At 40.3% G+C, this 21,022-nt stretch overlaps 1 protein-coding gene across 1 annotated transcript in view; it reads left to right on the top strand.

Moving 5' to 3' along the window:
- SCN11A (sodium voltage-gated channel alpha subunit 11) overlaps positions 1-21,022 on the top strand; it is a gene marked incomplete at its 3' end in the record, with an annotated part of 61,167 nt that overhangs the window by 38,673 nt on the left and 1,472 nt on the right. The window contains exons 14-22 of the mRNA XM_008049429.1: positions 1,469-1,834; positions 4,323-4,754; positions 5,100-5,213; positions 5,948-6,062; positions 7,907-8,061; positions 11,003-11,176; positions 16,239-16,340; positions 16,808-17,071; positions 18,051-18,104. Coding sequence (XP_008047620.1) covers positions 1,469-1,834; positions 4,323-4,754; positions 5,100-5,213; positions 5,948-6,062; positions 7,907-8,061; positions 11,003-11,176; positions 16,239-16,340; positions 16,808-17,071; positions 18,051-18,104 — 1,776 coding nt within the window. The remainder of the gene's footprint in view (positions 1-1,468; positions 1,835-4,322; positions 4,755-5,099; positions 5,214-5,947; positions 6,063-7,906; positions 8,062-11,002; positions 11,177-16,238; positions 16,341-16,807; positions 17,072-18,050; positions 18,105-21,022) is intronic.

Below are 21,022 nucleotides of genomic sequence, written 5' to 3'. Positions count from 1 at the left end.
AGGCATTGTTAGGCTTTTTAAAATAATGTTTTATTGGCACTCAGGTAAGCAAAATTGCATTTGCTTTACCTCATAGTCTTATTACAGCCATGCTCTGAGACAAGCAACTTTGTGGCATAGTCTGAATATGAGAACAGAATCACAATTTCTTCCTGGGATGCTCTAGCTTCCCTTTGAGTAGACCATGATATAAGTCTTCCTTGTCTGTAATATGTCCATCCCCAAATAGTTGTTTCTTAACAGGACTGTGCTTTAGAGTAAAACCATTAGTTTACATAGCAAGTTAATATAAGAAACAACCTACAAGATGAATTGCTGTGCTTTCTTTAAGGTTATTGTTTCCTGGAAGGCCTGCACATTTCCAGGATAAAATTTCCCTTTGGAAAAAGTATTTGTGTCTTGAATAGCCAGTCAAATTTTCTCTCCTGGGTACAAAGCATCATATTACTCTTTTTATTGCTATAAGGTTTAGATTCAGATGTGTGGCCTGAATTATATAATGCAGGAGTTAACAAATGTTTTCTGTAAAGGGCCAGTAAATATTTTTAACCTTACAGGCCATGTGCATCTATCACAGCCATTATACTTTGCCATTGCAGCATAAAAGTAGTCATAAGCATTTGAAAACCAGTGGCATGGCTATGTTCCAATAAAATGTTATTTATAGATATAGAAATTTGAACTTCATATGATTTTGTGTGTTATGAAATGTTTTTCTTTTAATTATTTTTCAGCCATTTAAAAATGCAAAAAGATTTCTTATCTCTCAGGTCATATAAAAACAAGTAATGGGCTGGACTTGGCCCTCAGGCCAGAGTTTGTTGATCTTTGGTATATTATATAGAAGTTCAAAACGTTCATTTTAAATAATAATCATGCATGATAAATCACATGCTATCTTAAAATTTTATCATTAAAAATATTAGAACAAAAATATTTTCACTTTTAAATAAAAAAGTACGGTCAGGTACAGTGGCTCATGTCAGAATCCCAGCACTTTGGGAGGCTAAGATGGGAGAATTGCTTGAACTTAGATGTTTGAGACCAACCTGTGCAACATAATAAGACCTTGTCTCAACAAAAAATCAAAAATTATCTGGGCATGATGTTGCATGCCTGTAGTGCCAGTTACTTGGGAGCCTGAGGCAGAAGAATCAGCTGAGCCCAGGAAGTGAAGACTGTGGTGAGCCATGATCATGCCACTGCATCCCAACCAGGGCAACAAAGTGACACCCCAACTAAAATAAATAAATAAATAATTAATTACCTATATGCATAAATACAGGTGAGTATTAGATTGGGACAGGTTGTGGGTGATTATGTTCAAGATGGATTAGGCCTTGTAAAGAATTTTAGAAGTCATTAAGTGCTGTAGTTTGGGAATATGTTATTTGCTTTATAGACAAAAAGATGGAGTTTGTCCTTAACTGACTTTTTTTCCTTTCTTGTTTTTTGTCTGTTTTTACAGCTGAGGGTCTTCAAGTTAGCCAAATCCTGGCCAACTTTAAACACGCTAATTAAGATAATCGGCCATTCCGTTGGAGCCCTTGGAAACTTGACTGTGGTCCTGGCCATTGTGGTCTTTATATTCTCAGTAGTCGGCATGCAGCTTTTTGGTGCTCAATTCAGTTCCCAAAAGAGTAACAAATCCTGTGACCCTACATCCTCATGTTTACGACGCTGGCACATGGGGGATTTCTATCACTCCTTCCTAGTGGTATTTCGCATCCTCTGTGGAGAATGGATCGAAAACATGTGGGAATGTATGCAGGAAGCAAATGCACCATTGTGTGTTATTGTCTTTGTGTTGATCATGGTGATAGGAAAACTTGTGGTAAGTTTCTTAGATTTTGTAAAAAAATGCCTCTCAAATGGAATCGCTTTCTTTGCAACACTTCAGTAGTGAAAATTGTTATCTTATGTATCATGTCAAATAAATATTTTAAACATCCATTTGAATTTAGTTTGAGGAAAGTATGATAAGCATTAAACAAAACATCTGTGACACATAGTTTTCATTTGACTGATGGCCTAATGTTTATTTTATTCCAGATGATTATTCTAATACAATAATATTATCTTTGCCAATGTTTGGCTAAGATGAGGATTTGTGACTTAATTTGGTCAATAAGATATAAAGAGAGATCCACTGGAGAAACTTGAGAAAGATTTTTTTGTACTTAAAAATATACATGGGGAGACACCAAAAAAACCCAGAGTTATCTTTTGGAGGGTGGGCCCCTTGTAGTACAGGCTTTCCCTATTATTTAAATGTGCTAGGAACCCATGGGCATCAGAGTACCAGTTAGCATTTTTTGTGAGAGACTGCGTTTGGCTTCAGTGAAATTTTTTTTAGATTCTGTCAACGCATTTGCCTATTTCATAATGGGTGATTTATGAGTGCACCTGCCCACACTTGCAGAGTGTTCAGCAGTATTTGACCAAAACCAGCATGACTCACATGTTTCACTCTCTCTATTCACTCAATCTTCCCTTGAGTCATTTTTTGTTTGTTTCCCCAGATGAAAAAATGTCCTCAAAGGGAAACATTTTGTCTATGTGGAAGAGGTGAAACAAAAAATGGCAGAAGCACTAAAAGGCATAAAAATTGACAAGTTCAAAAACTATTTTGAGCAGTAGAAAAGCATCTTGATAGGTGTAGTGCATCAAACATACAGTACTTTGAAGGTGACTGAAGTTTAAACATGTGAGAATAAATACACAATTTTTTATAAATAAATTTCATTTGGGGGGGTTCCCCCTCACATATTTGAGGGGAAAAGTGGTCCTTTTACTTCCTCCAGGCTTTTTTTTTTTTTTTTTGGATTACTGCGGTCTCTTGAAGCACTGAATCATGAGCTTGGATTCTTGCTGGAGTTGTCCACAGGAATATGGATCTGATATTCACAACCACTGTGCAGTCCTCTCCTGTCTGCACAATTTGAGAGATGGCACACTTTATGCAGTCTCTTTAGATCTTGTTTCCCTAACCTCAATGAAGTATCAGAGCTGAGCCAGAGGGGTTTGGACCAAATCTGTAAACATGATGCAACCATGAGAAGAACCAGCCTAAAACAAAGTCAACACTGGGGAGGGTAGAGTGAAAAGACAGAACAAACCTGTCTTCATGTCATAATTGGTTCCCTGTTCTACTTTCAAACTCCTTGTTATTCTACAGTTTCTTATTATGAAAGTTGGCTTGAGTCTGTTACTTGCAGCTGGAAGCATAGCTATTTATGGATAAGCTAATTAGGTACACACCAGTGAAGAGAGGAAGACGCACAAAAGACACACAGGATCCTTAAGCACAGATCTTTAGAATCAAGTTGGAGGCTACAGTGCTAATAGAATTAACTACACATGATAGCTTTATCCTAAGTGTTTCATAAATGGTGTACATAGACAGTAAGTGATACAGAAGCTCAGAAGTGCAGAATATCACCAATGGGAGTGGGAAGCGAACACTGAGAAAGGATTTGCAAAAGGTCTGTACTTAAGAAGACCGCTTAAGAGGCAAAGAGGACTTAGACAAATAAAGGAGAGCTTGAGCAAAGATTTTGAGATGAAAATTCTCAGGGTAAAGGTGAGGAACTATGACCAGACCCATTCACACCCACAGGCACTTCTCTCCAAAGGCTGTCTATTTTTGAGCTGGTGTGAGCCTCAAACAAAGAAATTTTAGGAGGTAAAGATGGTGAATTTGAGGGTGTATAAGTTAGACAAAAACTCAAAGAGAAAGCTGTTGGGATGATCTGAATTTAAAGTGATATGTGCTTTGACAGAAGAGTTGCAGGTTTGATCCAAACCCCTGTCTGGGCCCCAATAGCTCATTCAGGTTAGGGCAACAGGACCTACAGAGACTGCACAAAACACACCATCTCTCAAACTGTGCAAACAGGAGAGGGCTGCACATTGGTCTTGGATATCATATTCATACCCCCAAGGGCAATTTCAGCAAACATTTAAGCTCATGATCCGGCTGATCCCCAAGAAATGCACATTCTTCATTGTGCCGCACGGTTATCCCATTTGACTTTATCCTGGCCAGGGTTTACACATGCATGTTGTTTATATCTAGGGAAACTGATGGCTGTTTGTACCCTTTAACTTCAAGTTTTTTCTTTAGTCTTGTCTTACTATATTTCTTCCTCAATCTTCTCTTCTTTTATTTATTTCATAGATGCACTTTCTTGGGAGACAGCAGGACATAGAACTCTCATTTGCCTCTCTTTTGAGTTTTGGGGAAAAGTTGTTCTAGAAACCCACTGTATTCTTTCCTTTGCTAAATTTTCCATTCTCCTTGTTACCTACCCCATTCCCAGGTGCTCAACCTCTTCATTGCTTTACTGCTCAATTCCTTTAGTAACGAGGAGAGAGATGGAAACTTAGAAGGAGAGGCCAGGAAAACTAAAGTCCAGTTAGCCCTGAATAGGTTCCACCGGGCTTTCTGTTTTGTGATGCATACTGTTGAGCATTTCTTTCGCAAGCGGTGCAGGAGACAAACATTACCAAAGCAAAAAGAGGTAACAGGAGGACCTACTGCAGAAAGTAAAGACATGATTCCCCTGGTCACAGAGATGAAAAGGGGCCCAGAGATCCAGGAAGAGTTTGGTGGATTAACCTCTGCACCAAAGACACTGGGCATTGGGCACGATCGAACTTGGTTGGCCCCACTTGCAGAGGAAGAAGATGATGTGGAATTTCCTGGTGAAGATAATGTACAACCAATCACAAAATCTGAGGCTAAAATACAGGTAGGTATGAAGGTTCACACATAGGTCGTACAAAGCAAGAGCTACCACAGGGCTCTGGTTGCCTACCCTGTTCTGAGCACTATGCAGGGATAATAAGGGTATAAAATATGATGGCTGCCTTTTGATACCCTTGTGCATATCCCAGGACAGGTTCTGATCATGGTCCTGTACAGGTGGCATAGATGGGAGGTGCCAGAGGAGTTCAGAGGGGAGCAAGATTAGAGTGAGCTGGGACAGAGGCTATTCTTATGACAAACAGAAAACCAAATAGAATTCAAACTTGTTTCATCTCTGATGAGATGTCCAAAAGGAATAGTGATACTATTCTGGGTTTCTCTGTGTCAGGCCTGTGAACTTCATCAGGAGACCAAAAAATCCACCAGCCCAGGAGTTCAAAGTGTGGAAATTGATATGTTCTCTGAAGATGATGCTTATCTGACTGTACAGAATTCCCGAAAGGTAATTTTCCTAGGGTATTGTTAGAAGGAACATGTGGCTTATCTACACACACCTTCTCCAGGATAACCATTATGGAAAAATATCAGAATTAATACAGACAAAATTGCCAGGACAGAGTCTTGAATAAAGATCTCTGCCAGGTTTCTCAACTTCACTACTATGACAATTGGGCAGGGCAATTCTTTCTTCTGGTGGGCTTTTCTGTGAATTGTAGAATGCTCAGCAGCATTCTTGGCCTCTACCCATTAGGTATCAGTAGCATTCCCCAGTTGTGGTAATCAAAAATGCTTCCAGACATTGCCAAAATGTCTCCTGGTGGATAAAATTAATGAGAACCACTGGGCTAGGCCTAATACTCCAGTAGCTGAGATAGCTGAAAATTATAGTCTCTGTGAGGTAGCCTTCTCCTCATCACCTGGCTTCCCTAATCGGGATTAGGCAGCCTATCAGGGTTGTGATCTGTAGGGAAAAACAGGTTGAGGTATTGTCTTCATATGCCTTGCTGTTCCTCAGTCATGGAAAGTAGTTAGGTAATTTTCTTCTGAACTCAGACTGGTCATTACACTTAAAAAAGGACCCAATAGGAAGAGTGCTTTCTTGATACCCCTCATACTTTGAAGCCTTTGCCTAGTTGGTTTCATCCTTAACAAATCAGACAATGAAGAGTTAGGCACTACTATGGTGAGAAAGGGTCTTAGTAAATGACAACTCTTTTCTTTTATTCTGATGTGCAGAAGTCTGATGCTACCAGTATGCTATCAGAATGTAGCACCATTGATCTTCAGGATACCTGTGGACAGTTACCTGAGATGCTTCCCAAAAAGGAACCAGAGAGATGTTTACCCAAAGGTAACTGGCAGTATTTCTACATCTAGTTCACAGAATCTTTGGATGGAATTTATGTTCTTCTTTGAAACTCTGTTGTTTGGGTAGATGTGTTTTTTCTACTTCTACTGGGGACAAAAATCAAAGAGACGGCACTCATAGTTTCTTGGGGCCTTGTAAGGTCCAGGCAGAGGAGATTTCAGGAAACTTTTACTTTAGGTGGGCTCCACTCACACAGCCCAGCAAGCAGAGTAGTCCCATTCTTAGAAAGCCCACTGGGCCAACATGTTTGCCACTTTGCATAGTTCCCAGTATATCCATTGTACTTGAGGTCATAGACCAAAAGAAACACATAACTATTGTAATCAAGATCTTCATCTCAAAAACTAGACTGCCTGAGCTCAAATTCTGGCCTCACCATATACAAACTGTGTGACTTGTTCAATTTAGCTAACCTCTCTGGGCCTCATTTATAAAATGAGAATAATAATAGTACCTAGATCAAAGTGTTGTTGTGGGCATTAAATGAGTGAATATAAATCATTTAGAAGAGTATCTAGCAATACTATACAATCAATAAATGCAGTCTTGCCTAACTCCTTGAATGGATGTGGTGGTTTCTCCCCAGAGCCTTCATTATTTCTTGCATTCATCACAGGGGATTTGTGTTTGCTTTCACCAAGAGGTCCTTAAAAACAAAGGCAGTGACTTCATCAGCATTGTGTTTCTGGTGTAAGAATCAAAGTTGGCCCAGATAATGGGTTCCACAAGTGTTGATAAATAAATACATAAATGACTTAACAAATTAATTAATTAATCTAAAAATTAAAAAATTCTAAGTTTAGAACTAAACCAGGTGCAGAAAGAACATAAATAACGGGTTTCAAATTCATGTTCCAGGCTGTTTGACATCCCCAAAGCTGGACAGAGGTCAGGCTAGGGACTTCCAGTGGATTATAGGTCTCTTGACATATCTGGACTGGTTCTTGAGGTGTGCACAGGATCTCAACAGTGGAGATGGAGAAGAAAGGTGAATTTCTCAAAGAAGAGAGAAGCAGGGTAAAAGACAGAAAAAGAGAGCCTTTTAGGAAGATGAACCTATTGATGTTCTGAAAGATGGAGGGAGGAAAAGGATGGAGTAAGGAGAGCCCACAGTGAATAAGGAAAGGAGCAGAGTATTGTAAGCACCAAGTAGTAAAGATCAGCAAAATTTGGGGAGGGGGAGGAGACAAGGTAGAAAGAGTGATGTGAGCTATGCTTAAGGCTTGCGTGTGTTGAGAACAAATGCTCAGCTATTTGTAAGCATCTCAACAATTGATCACATTCTTTTATGTATAGATTGGGTGGCAATCTTACCTCATTCCATGGAGTTCTACAGACATGATCTGTTTACAATGACCAAAAACAATTCTGCATAATAAATAACCACAAAACCTTAGTGGCATGTAATCATAAACACAGACCCACGTGATTCAGCTGATCTACTCTTGGATGGCTTCATTCATGCAAGTGGTATCTAGCCTGGTTCAACTGTTCTAGCCTGAGCTCAACTAGGCAACATGGCTACCAGTAGGCTAGCTTGAATATGCCTTTTTTTTTTATAGAGATGGTACAAAAAAGTGAGTGGAAACATGCTAATCTTTTCAAGGTTGTGCTCAGAACTGGCACACTATGACTTCTACTCGACTCTATTGGCCAAAGGAAGTTGCATGACTAGGCTCAGATGTAAGGGGTTAGAAAGATGCTCTAATGGAAGGAACTTCAGGTCACACAGGAAGAGGCATGAACACAGCGAGGGGTGAAGAATTAAAGCTATTAATGCAATTTATTACAGACACAATAACAGTGCTACTGCTGATTCCTTTCAGGCCTGGGATGCTGCTTCCCATGCTGCAGCATGGACAAGAGAAAGTCCCCCTGGGTCATTTGGTGGAACCTGCGGAAAACCTGCCACAAAATAGTGAAACACAGCTGGTTTGAGAGCTTTATTATCTTTGTGATTCTGCTGAGCAGTGGGGCACTGGTAAATCATCACGGTCTTGGGGGGACACTGGACATCAGGGTAGCTTGGAGAGTTGCATCCTGACGTAACCTCACATAGGGCTGTGAATGTGGGAGACCAGGTGGAAGTGGTCTCTGGTGCTGCTGGTTCCCTCAGGGGGGCAGGGTTTTGCTCAACTTCTGGAATCACACTTGACTGGGAAATTCCCAAGCCAAAGATGTTTTACTTGTGTGGAAGAGTAACTCAACCCATAACTTTAAAGTGGCCACTAGAATCTGGACCCTGAGCCCAAGCATGTCCATCTACCCCTCATTCTTGGAGAATTTCTAGACATTTTCACTGTATCACACATATTTCCTCCTCTAGATAGCAATTCTCCTAGCCTCCCTTTTCCTGAAGACTATAGTGCTGCTTTCTAAAAGGTAAAATATTAGGAGAAAAGCCTACAGGAACCAGAGTCAAGAATATAAATTGCTTTGGTGTTTTCCATCACTAATGGTCCTTTGAAAGGAAGGATAAGGAGATTCTGCTTTACGTGCATGGTCAAGGTGTGGTATGAGTCCCAGTGAGGTGTGAAAATAACTCTGAACCCATCAGAGTCTGTAGTCTCAGAGCCCTTCACACCCTTCTGTTCTCTCTCCACACCTTCTAGTCCTTCTTACCCCTCTTCTCCTCCCTCCTTAGGGGACAATATTCTCTCTCTTATCAACTGTGTGTTTTCCCTCTCCCTCTCTCCTCTTCCCTTCTATCTTGTGTCTTCCCTTAAAATGATTATACAGTAATATGAAACTATATTTGTTTGTCTAAAACAATGTTTATGTCAAATGAACAGAGTCTTAGGTTCCCCTTTTTTGATTTAGAGTGACAGAACATTTCTCAATAAGTCACTAACAAATGGAAAGGATACCCCATGACTTCTGGTTAGTGCTTTATACTTGTGTGATCCCTAGGTGAAAAGAATGTTTACCAGAGGCCACCAGGGACTGTGATCAATATATTTCCCCATTTCTCTACTCACTGCAATGTAAATTATTCCTCAAACAAAAAGCAAGTCTCACTAAAAGCATCCCAAAAAACTCCCTTAATCAATTTTTATTGCTAATCTTTGGTCCAGGGTTACCTATAGTCTTCTGGTGACTGTATTTTCACTAGGTGTCTACTCTTATTCAAATGGTAGACTTTCTTTTATTTATTCCACAAGTGGCATTTATTTTAGTATGTGAGAAAGCTGTGGTGTTGTCAAAAGGTTGCAGATAAATGCCCCATAGTGCCATAAAGAGAAAATGTTTAGTCAGGTGTGGCAGAGGGCACACAGTCCTAGTTCTCATCTGCCTTCAGAAGGGCAAGTATAGGCTGGGTAGAACAAGACTAAACACACAATACAGAGGGAGCCAGGTGAGGGGTCAGCCCCTGTTTCACTTCACATATTTGTAAAGAAATGTGAGCAAAAGACATCTAGTCCTTTTCACTGTATGTGACCCATGGACCGGCAGCACCTGGAAGCTTGCTAGAAAATCAGAGTCTTATGTTGTAACAAGCTCCCTAGATGATTTGGGGCTCATGAGAAGCCCTGGTCTAAGCAACAATGTAATAATGGGCACATTCTGGATCAGAAAATGACCTAGTTATAATGTGCCTCTGAAGCCCAAGCTTGTACCAGCCTAGTCCTCCATTGAGCCAACTCAGACTTGCTGGGCCAGCTTATTGCTAAGCCTCCAAAATGAGGGAGAAAGTGAGCTTCCAATACCACTGTCTGCTCTTAAGAAGCAAACAGACAAGTCCTGGACCTCCAGGAATTTGGAGTCTAGTAGGGAAGATATATGGAGCAATGGTAGACCAGCGATGATTGACCAGGATAGCTGGAGTAATTAAGTGACCTGGGATACATAGGAGGGGGACCTAACCTAGTTTTGCTGGAAGAGAACATTTTCCTATAGAAAGTATCAACTGAGATCTTACTGCCAAGGAGGAGCCAGCAGGGCAGAGGAAGAGATGGAGGGCCTTCTCCAGTCAAAAGCCCACGTGGCAGTTGGAAGTGAGACTCTTTTACTCTTTTGCCTTCTTTTCTCTCAGGGCTGTGGGGACTGTGGGCTTACCTTAGTCCCCTACAGCAGGGGTGATTTCCTTCTTGCCTACAGTGTTGGCCTAAATGTCGTGGGTAGGCTTATTCTCAGGCTGTCTTTCTTTCCTTCATTCTCAGTAATTCTGTAAAAACCAAAAGGACAAATTATACCCTAGTTATGTAGATCCTGAAGAATCACACATACTTTGAACGAGGGAAATATTTGGATGTAGCTCTTTTTCATAATCGCACTTAATGAACATTTAATATTTAAAGTCATCTACATTGGAAGCGCTAGCCCACAGCTTTCCAAATTTTGTATGCCATGGTGCACATACAAAATTATAATACTTGCAGGGACCACTGGGGTAAATGGATAAGGCTGTTTGTAGTGGGAGATGATGGACCTTGGGGTTGGCAAGTTCCAGAGTGTGGGCTAAGGTGCTTGGACTTACTGTTATTAGCAATGGAAGGCCCTGAATGCATCCACTTAGGTAATTAAAAGGATGAAAGTGATGGTCTATGCCACTGGGAAGTTCTGAAAAAGTTGGCAAGATTCATTTGGCAAGAGTTGAGTGGATTAGGAAGTCTAGGAAATGGTGCGGCGATCCATCAGGAAGATGGTTTTATATTCTGGAGGCCAGTGATGAGAGACTGGGGAACGATCATGGCAAAAGAAATACAGAAATAGGATTTTCCTCCTCCATTTCACTTACTCAAGGAATTGATTCCACTGGAAAATTTCGGCCTTAATAAATTTTGAGAAAAACTGCTCAAAAACTATCACCAAGACAGATACTACCCTTTATTCACATAAAGAAGAAAAATTTAAAAATAAAGTCACTAAAGAGTTCTCTGCAAATATTCAACTTGGTCTATGGCTATGCTTTTTCATTTCAGGTATTTGAAGATATTTACCTTCATCAACAACCCAAAATCCAAGCATTACTAAATTGTACTGACATTATTTTCACATATATTTTCATCCTGGAGATGGGTCTGAAATGGGTGGCCTTTGGATTTGGAAAGTATTTCACCAGTGCCTGGTGCTGGCTCGATTTCATCATTGTGATTGTAAGTTTGCCATCTCTGTATCCCATGCAGGCTGGGCTTGGGGTTGGGAGGGGATCTTGTGGTATCTGCTTTCCCTGTGTGCCTCATGTGGACACCTCTCCAAATTTTAAGAAGTTTCTTGCTATTATTGCTTCTTCACAGTACTTGTGAGTAGTTGTCATTTGTCCATCAGCAGTCCAGTCTTTCCTGGGTCCTGCTCCTCACACACAGTACTTCCTATGCTCGCCACCCAACCTTTTCCATGATGGCACCCATCCACTTCTCTCTGTAAGCACTGCTTATGTCTGATGTGTACCTAGAATAACTTTCAGTGTCCTTGATTTTTTACTTCTCCTTCCAACTTTCCATATCTTTTCAAGACTGCTCAAAGCAGGTCAGCAGCCAACAAATGAGGCGGGTCCCCATCTTGATTGTCAAGCAACATAAGAGGACTGTCTACATACATCTTCCCATTTAATGTGCTCAAAAACATTCTCAGTTAAGCAGCCTTATCTGACACCTACCACACTGCAGATGAGCAAACCTGAAGCTCAGATAATTAGCAACTTATTACAGGTCATAGAGCTGATAAGTGATGAAAATGGGATTTATGACCCTATCTGTATGATGTTAAAGCTAATAATCGTAATAGTGGGCCACATTTATTGAGTGCTTTCTCTGTACCATATGCATTCTCTCTTATAGTTATCACAGTCACTCTTTGTGGTAGGTACTATTATTTTTCCCAAATTCAAAGGAAGAAAGCAAGGTATTGAGAGTCTAAGAAACATGCTCAAGATTGTCCAGCTGGAAGTGATGGAGGTGAGGTTCAAAACTTCAAAGTCTTCATTTTTTTTTTTTAAATTAACTGTACCAGCCAGGGCTCAACCAGAGCAACAGAAGCAGTAGGAGGCAGATACTGAGGTATTTTTTGCATGGAGTTGGCTCAGGTGACTTCAGGTTCTGGTCAGACAAGTCCCAAGTCCATGGGGAGGGCTGTGAGGACAGACCATGTCTCTTGGGCACATCAAGGCTGCTGTGGAATTTCTTCCTCAGGGAGCCTCAGCCTGGCTCTGAGGCCTTTCCTAAAGCCCTCAATTTTAACAGTTACATTCTTTCTGTCATGAGATAATTAGTTAGACTTTGTTCTTGCTATTCAAGAAAGTAGATAAGACAAATACATGAGCATGAGTCATGTAGTCAGCAAACACTGGAGAACTGTAATGTTGGTACACACAACAATCCATGTGGCTCAGGTATTTTAGAAGGCTATTTGTAGCTGAAGATGATGGGCCTCAGCATTGGAAGGATCTAGAGTGCTTAGGCACTTTAACCTGATGTTATAAACAATGGAAAGGCCCTGAATACATCCACTCAAGTAACTAAGAGGATGAAAAAGATGGTCAATGCCACTCATGTGGTCAGCAAACAGTGGGGTTGATAGACAGCCATGTGGTTCAGGCTTTTATAAGGCTGTTTGTAGTGGGGGATGATCAGTGCTTTAGGCACTTTAACAGTACTTAAATATGGGAATAGAAACACTCTTATGTTTGTCAGACCAATCAATTTCTAGAGTGGAAATAACCCTGCACCCACCAATAGATTATAGTAAGAAACTCTGTAATGTATGTGAACAGATGAGTGTTATCTGCATGATAGGGACTTACACTTAAGAGTTAATTTGTCTGCTCTTTTTGTGTAAACTTAAAGCATTTTGCCTTTTCTGACATTAATTTTCTATGAATAAAAATAAGGGTATATGCTACAAATTGCCCAGATTGACTGAATGCAAAATAGAAAATATACATCTAGCAATAACCATTAAAAAACCTCAAAACAGTAGTCCAAAACTACACTGTCAAAAAATGGCACCGGGCCCAGATGGTTTTACAGGTAAGTTTTAAGAAGCACTTTCAAGAGGCACTTAACCTCAGTGTTATTCAAATTGTTACAATGAATAGAAAAAGAGGGAAAGCTTACATTTAATGAGACAAGTGTAATATTAACAACAAAATGAGTAACACAACAAAAAAGAAAATAGTCTTATAATTATATATCTTGATAAACCACAGAGAAAGCACTCAGTAAGTATGTAAGGGAAACAACTCAGTAAATAGTTCACCACTACTATTATTAGCCTTGGCATCATACAGACTGAGATATGGTTCCCAAATTTGCCACTTATCAGCTCTATGACCTGAAACAAGTTGTTGATCTCTTGACCTTTAGGTTTCCTCATCTGTAATGAAGTGATGTATAATGCTGCTTAGCTTGGGACATTGTTGAACAGACTGAATGAGGGAATGTATGACCAATCCTATAATGTTGCCTATCAATCAAGATTATGTATATAAAATTATCTTCATAATTTTAGATTATAAAAATACAAACATAAGCCACAAAAAGATATATAAATACAGCTGCATCAAAATGTAAAACTTTTATTTTTCTATTCAACACCACTCTAATTATAGTTTAAGACAAACGGGAGCCTGGGAGACAGCATTTGCCATGCACACAACAGATCATTATTATTTACAACGTATAAAAAGAAATGTCTACAGATCCACAAATAAAAGGCAACTGAAAGTAAGAATGGGGGAAAGGTACAAACAAGCAATTCACAAAAGGAATGAATGTATGAAGAAATATACACTCGTTATATCATCAGTTAGCACAGAAGTGCATATTAAAACAAGAGGTCTCTTTTTACCCATCAGGTTGGCAAAAATGTTAAAGCTGAATGATATCTAATATTGAGAAGGATATAGAAAAATATAATCTTTAATCACTGCTAACAACGTAATTAGTACAGCCATTGGAAAGAACATTTTGCACCCTTAAGTAAAATAACAAATAAGCCCAACTCACAATCCACAAATGCCACTTTGATTCAAGGAAAATTCTTGTGTGTGTATGCAGGAAAACTGTACACATCTGTCCAGTACACTGTTGTTCATAAAGAAATAGAAATGACCTAGATATTCACATGGGGGAATGGATCCATGAAACATGAAAATTTATATGCTGTAATATCTTGCAACTGTTAAAAGAAATAAACTATAAGAATATATATCAACATGATGGATTTTTAAAATAGTGCAGAGTGATAAATGCAAGTTCGATAGGGAAAAAATAAGATAAAAAGATAAAACTAGAAGCGGAAGACTTCTCACTTAAAGAGTATAGTGGGTGGGAAATAATGTGGGTTTTTTTTAACCCACTGAGTACCAGGTCCACGACCTGGGGAAGAGAGGGCTCGCTAGAATCCCAAACCTCACTTGTGTACAATTTGCTTGTATAGTAAATCCTCACTGGTACCTCACAACTAAAATAAAATTAAAACGTAAATAAAATGTGAGAGTTTTATGTGAGTGTCTCATCTATGTCTCCAACGTTGGTGGAACAGAGACTGGCGTGGGCATCCAGGTGAAAAAGTGTACCATGCCCCTCTAGAAACATGTCTTCCCTCCAATAATGGCAATGATCTAATAAAGTCAGAAGAACTGCTAAACTCTGCCATCCTTTTCTATCTGGCTAGGAATTATGTAGAAGGAGTATTTGTAAGAAAACTGCTTCAATAACTCTCCCAACAAGTGATGCCATAATAAACAAAACGGTCTGTTAAAAAAAAAAATGTAAGTAAAGACATTTGAAATTGATCACAAGTTTTAAGATTTTGTTATTCTGTCATATTAAATCAATTTCTTTTCACTGCTATAACAAGGTTGGCAGGTTTCATGGGGAATGTTTTTAGATAATAATGAACTCTGATATCAGCTGAGTCAGGAGTATCATGACTCCCTTTCTGTCCAGCTGAGCAACCAACTTCTCTTCCAAGTTGAAACTCTGAGGATGCTCCATAACTATTAAGAACAGCTGAAGATCTGCAAAGAGTGGTCTTTAGTTTAAGTTCACCAGATTGTTAGACCTTAATTTTAGTGTATTTAACAGAGCTTTCCAATCCTCAGTTCTGTCTAACCAGGGAGAAGTATTTTGGAAGAGAAAATTGCATTCAATTTCCCCAAAAAGGAGCTATTTGAATTACAGAAAATATTGCCAAGCAAAATATTTATTTTTTCATTGGTAACTTTTAATTTGATGTCATTTAAAACTTAAAATATATTTCAATAAATAGCATCATAAAATCTACATTCTTTCCCCAGACTCTTTTCCCCAGATTATTAACATGTCACTCATCTGCTTTGTCGTTGTCTTTCTCTCTATTTTTCCTGCTAAATTGCTTGAGATTAAGTTGCAAGCATCACCCTCATTACCTAAAACATTTCTTTTCATTTTTTTTTTTTGAGTTGGAGTCTCACTCTGTCACCCAGGCTGCAGTGCAATGGCATGCTGCTCACAGTCATTGCAGCCTTGACCTGCTGGGCTCAAGCAATCCCTTCCCCTCAGCCTTCTAAGTAGCTAGAACTACAGGCAGACGCCACCATGCCTGGCTAATTTTTTTGATTTATTGTAAAGATGAGGTCTCACCAAGTTGCCCAGGCTGGTCTTAAACCCCTGGGCTCAGGCAATTGTCTCACCTCGGTCTCCCAAAGTGCTGGGATTATCGGCTTGAGCCTCCGCACCCAGCTACTCCTAAACATGTCAATATGTATTTCCTAACAAGAACATTATCTCACATAATCACAATACAATGAAGAAACTTAGAACATTTAACATTGATTCAATACTAAAATCAACATCCACTTTCAATTTTTGTCAATTGCCACAACAAGGTTCTTTATCGTTAATTTTCTCTACTCTTCCACCTCAATCCAGTGTCCAATTCAGAATCCCATAATATATATCATTGTTGTGCCTCTTTGATTTCCTTTAATTCACAATGATTTCTTAGGTTTTCTTTGTTTCTCATTAAACAAATAATGTAAATACATTTTTCCCACCCTTATGGACTACTGCTTTGGCAGACAAGGAGAAAAAGGGACTCTCCATCTGCCCTCAGGAGGGACTGGCTTGTTACTGTGAGCACACTGCATTCTGCTTCTCAGAAAGAGGGTCCTCAGCCCTTGGCTTTCCTGGACACCAGGCCAGGTGCACTACCTGTGGCTTCTCTTCCCACCAGGTCTCTGTGACCAGCCTCATTGACTTAAAGAGCTTGAAGTCCTTCCGGACCCTACGAGCACTGAGGCCTCTTCGTGCGCTGTCTCAGTTTGAAGGAATGAAGGTACATTCTCCAGGAAGAAGAGTAGAAGTTCAGCTCACAGTAAAAGGCAGGGAGGCCAACTACTCTTCTCAGAGTGGGATTTGCTTAAATTCCCAAGCTTTTTCTGGACTTCATCCCACCCAGACCAGTGTTCAGAATTTGAAAGTTGAAGAAAAGTCCAAAATAGAGTCTCCATCCTAAAGCTTTTGTGACAGCCACGGTGAACTCTGGCTTTCCTTCAGAATCCCAGAGCGGATGTCCCATAAGTCTCAAACACTGTCATCACAGGGAATCTCTCTAATTATCCTAAGTGGTAATAGAGAGGACCATTATGCATGGAGCTGAGAGTAGGGCTTGTCATGGGGTGGGACTAGGGGCATGGACAGTAAAGGTAGAGCTCCAAGAAAAGATCCAGCCCTGCACGTCAGGCCCGTTCTGGGACATCAATACTGGTCTGTTATGTTTTTCTTTCCTTTCGTTTCCTTAAGGTGGTGGTCAATGCTCTCATAGGTGCCATTCCTGCCATTCTGAATGTTTTGCTTGTCTGCCTCATTTTCTGGCTCATATTTTGTATCCTGGGAGTAAACTTCTTTTCTGGAAAATTTGGAAGATGCATTAATGGAACAGACTTAGTTATAAATTACAGCATTATTGCAAACCGAAACCAATGTGAAAGTAACAATTTATACTGGGACAATCCGAAAGTCAACTTTGACAATGTGGGGAAGGCTTACCTCGCTCTACTCCAAGTGGTAAGTGCTGTTGGTATGCTTTTCACTCTGAGGAGAGAAAGCCTGAAAGAAACATAAGTTATTGCCCAGCTAATAAAAATGCAGTGACTCCACTGAGGTAATAAACTCTTAATTCCTCATGTGGGAAACAATGCCTTCTGAAATTTTCTCCTACAGAGCATCTCTAACTCTATTGACTACTGACCCTCAGCCTTCTAGATGGAGTGATGCCCCCTTAAAAATGAGTATATCTCATTTTTACTGGCTCCCCAGAGCTCCAGCCAGAGAGGAGTGGAGTCTTAAGTATAGGTTATGACATTATGAACAGTTCCCTGTTTAAACCACAGTTGCCAGGTGTTGGCACAGTTGACAGGCAGCACAAACAGATGTGGCATCAGGAAAGAGCCTTAATCAGGCTTTTTCTAGCAGTTGGACCACAGCTTCTCTAGTGACTTTTGAAGTAGAAATTTCTTTTGTTTTATTTTATTTTATTTTTGAGTCAGGGTCTCACTCTGTTGTCTGGGTTGGAGTGCAGTAGCATGTGCATGACTCACCACAGTCTAGACCTCCTGGGCTCAGGCAGTCCTCTGCCTCAGTTTCCCAAGTAGCTGGTACTACAGGCACATGTCACCATGCCCAGCTAACTTTTTGATTTTTTTTTTGTAGAGATGAGGTCTCTCTATGACGTCCAGGCTGGCCTCAAGCTTCTGGGCTCAAGTAAATCTTCCATCTCAGCCTCCAAAATGTTGAGATTATAGGCGTGAGCTGCCACACCCAAGCAATTTTGTTTTTAAACTTTTTATATTGTGCAAATAAAATAAAATCAAGGCACACATTCTTGAGTCCCCTTCTACTGTTTTTTTATTTGAACATTCTGTCCTGGAAAGTTGGGACATCATCTTAAATATATCAGTGCACTGGGCCTTTCCTGCCTTTCCATGGCATGTGTCTGTTGATGAAAAACTGACAGTTGTGTTCATGTTCTCTGCTTTTGTTGTAGGCAACATTTAAGGGCTGGATGGATATTATGTATGCAGCTGTTGATTCCAGAGGGGTGAGTCTGTGTTCCACCATGTTCTAGAGTATTAGAGTCAAAACAGATATATCATGACAATATGGACATGAAAGTCAAGAACGTTCTGCATTATAGTTCCAGCGGCCAGGGGTCTCTGCCTTGTTATCCTTGGGACAAAACACTGTGAAATGCCACTGCCTGATAAAAAGGTTTCTCATGCAAGTGAGTATCGGATGCCCAGTATTCTCTAAAATCCAGTCCTTTTTCTCCATGGTGACCAAGTTTTTCCCACTGACTTCGTAGATGGAGCCAGAAACTACAGAATCACGGGCTGCCTTAATTTTCTTCTTACCTCTTCTCCAAATGGGTAGACAGGCAGAAGCCAAATTTCAAAGGATGCTTGTCTTGGACTATGGAAAAGTCATTAACAGTGGACTAAACCTGAGCAAGATAGACTTTCCTGTGACTACAAGCTCCCTAGAGAATAGAGGCATTTCTAGTGATTGTCAACTATTGAATTCTAGTTAAAGAGAAAATAAGGCTGGGCATAGTGGCTCATGCCTATAATCCCAGCACTTTGGGAGGCCGAGGCAAAAGAGATTGCTTGAGCCTAGAGTTTGAGGCCAACCTAAGCAACATAATGTGACCTTGTCTCTACAAAAAAGCAAAATATTTGCTGGGCATGGTGGTGCACTCCCGTTGTCCCAGCTACTCGGGAGTCTGAGGTGGAAAGATCCCCTGAGCACAGGAGGTCGAGGCTGCCGTGAGCAGTGCTCATGCCACTGCACTCCAGCCTAGGTGACAGAGCAAGACCCTGACTCAAAGAAAAAAAGAAAGAAAGAAAAGGATAAAAAATAAATGATGGATTTCCAAAGTTAGAAAAGTACTCAGCAATCTAGTCGAGTTTCTATTTTCCAGCTGGGAAAATTGAGGGATATAAGGAAGAGAGTTGCCCAAAGCTATACAGTGAGAAGATGGTTGAGCCAAGAATGGAATCAATGGGGGAAAAATTGTTTATTTTTCTCTCACAGCACATGTGTGTATCTCATTATGTTTGGGAGTCTGCATAGTTGATGCCTGACATATAATAATTATTTAGTATGTATGAGCTGGTACAGATTGAGTATCCCTTACCCGAAATTCCTAGGACTAGAAGTGTTTTGAATTTTGGATTTTCAGATTTTGGAATATTTGCATAATACTTACCAGTTGCACATCTCTAATCTGAAATCTGAATTGCTTCTGTAAGTATGACCCTTGAGCATCATGTCGGCCCTCAAAAAGTTTCCGATTTTGGAGCACATGAGATTTTCAGATTAGGAATGCTCAACCTACAATAGCAGCAAGGAAGCTGGGGGCAGTGCCTGTAATCCCAGCACTTTAGGAGGCAGAGGCGAGAGGATTTCCTGAGCTCAGGAGTTTGAGACCAGGCTGAGCAACATGGTAAGACCTTGTCTCAACAACAAATCCAAAAGTTAGCTGTGCATAATGGTGCATGCCTGTGGTTCCAGCTACTTGGAAGGTTGAAGTGAAAGGATCACCTGAGTCCAGCAGGTCGAGGCTGTGGTGGCCATGAGTGTGCCACTGCACTGCAGCCTGGGTGACAGAGTCAGACTCTGACTCAAAAAAAAAAAAAAAGTAGCCGCAAGGGTAGCATAAGCAGTGATATAGTACCACTGGGGAATAAGAATTAGTATTTATGGCCATTCTAGTTCTCATTACAAATTCACAGACTGTCATTATGATTTAATATATAGATGAGGCCTAGCAACAAATCTGAATTTGCTTAATTATGAGTGCGTTACTAAAATCAAGGTTCTAGAAAGACAAAACGACTAGTAGGTACTTAACTATTCATAGCAATTACAATTTATGTTGTATTATTTGTGTATAATGTAATTTTATAATTGTATGATATATGTACACTATAATTTTATAATTATAATTTTTAAACAAAGAAAACATTTTAAAAGTATAAAAGTACTTAGTTTTTGGTCTTTTGGGGTACATGACCTTCACCCTAGTTTGCCTTAGGCATCCATATGGGGAGTGGGGAGGAAAGCTTTCGCAGATGTTGGGGAGACAAGGTGTGTGGCTTGCATTCTCCTAGAATGAGTGATAGGTAGGTGCATGCATGTGGAGGTATGTCTGTTTTGACGCTGGGCCTGGTATGTGCTGGCTGTTGCATGATGACCCTTGACTGTGTAGTCACAGAGCACCCTGTTCTCCTCAAATAGTAAAGCTGAGTCTGGTGAAACCTCAGGTCATTCTCCCCATCACCTCCTCCTGGTCTCATATGCTGCCTCTCTGCCATATCCTCCACATGGTCTCTGGCCCAGAAGTCTACTCCCATCCTTTGCTGCAAGGCCCACCCATAGCAGGCTGTCAACTCCATGTCCAAGACACATGGGAAATGAGAAAGTTCGACAGATTTTTTTTCTCTGCTTGATTATGTTACTCTAGCCCCTTAAGTCAGCCTCCATGCCCAAGTCACATGGGAACTATCGACTCCATGTCCAAGCCACGTGGGAATAGAGAGAGGTTCGAGAGATTTTTCTCTGTCTGATTATGTTACTCCAGGCCCTTAAGTCAGCCTGCCTGACCAATATATCCCAGGTCTTCCCAGCAGCAATTTACTCTGGGAAAAATGCAGAAGTGAAGCAAAAACACTCTTGTTGCCTTTCATGTTTCCCTCAACTTATTGAACTACAACCCCCTCTCCAGGCCCAAAGAGGGTGAATCAGAACACACATCTTGTGGCTCTGATTTCCTGTCCTTCTATTTCTTTTTCCCTCAATTCCCTGAGAAGACACAGGGTGTGCTTTTGTCATCTCCTCTTCCTGGCTGAAATTTCCTCATCAAACTTTTCCCCTTCAAGTCTTTGATATACCAAAGAGAAACATGAAGGAAGGAGTGTATGAGTAGACATTCCTATATCTTTTTTTTTTTTTTTTTTT

The sequence above is a fragment of the Carlito syrichta genome, unplaced genomic scaffold (genome assembly GCF_000164805.1).
Source record: "Carlito syrichta isolate Samal-C Ts95f unplaced genomic scaffold, Tarsius_syrichta-2.0.1 Scaffold135600, whole genome shotgun sequence".
Lineage (NCBI taxonomy): Eukaryota > Metazoa > Chordata > Mammalia > Primates > Tarsiidae > Carlito > Carlito syrichta.
Note: the sequence above shows the minus strand (reverse complement) of the source record. Positions and strands in the feature narration are given on the sequence as shown.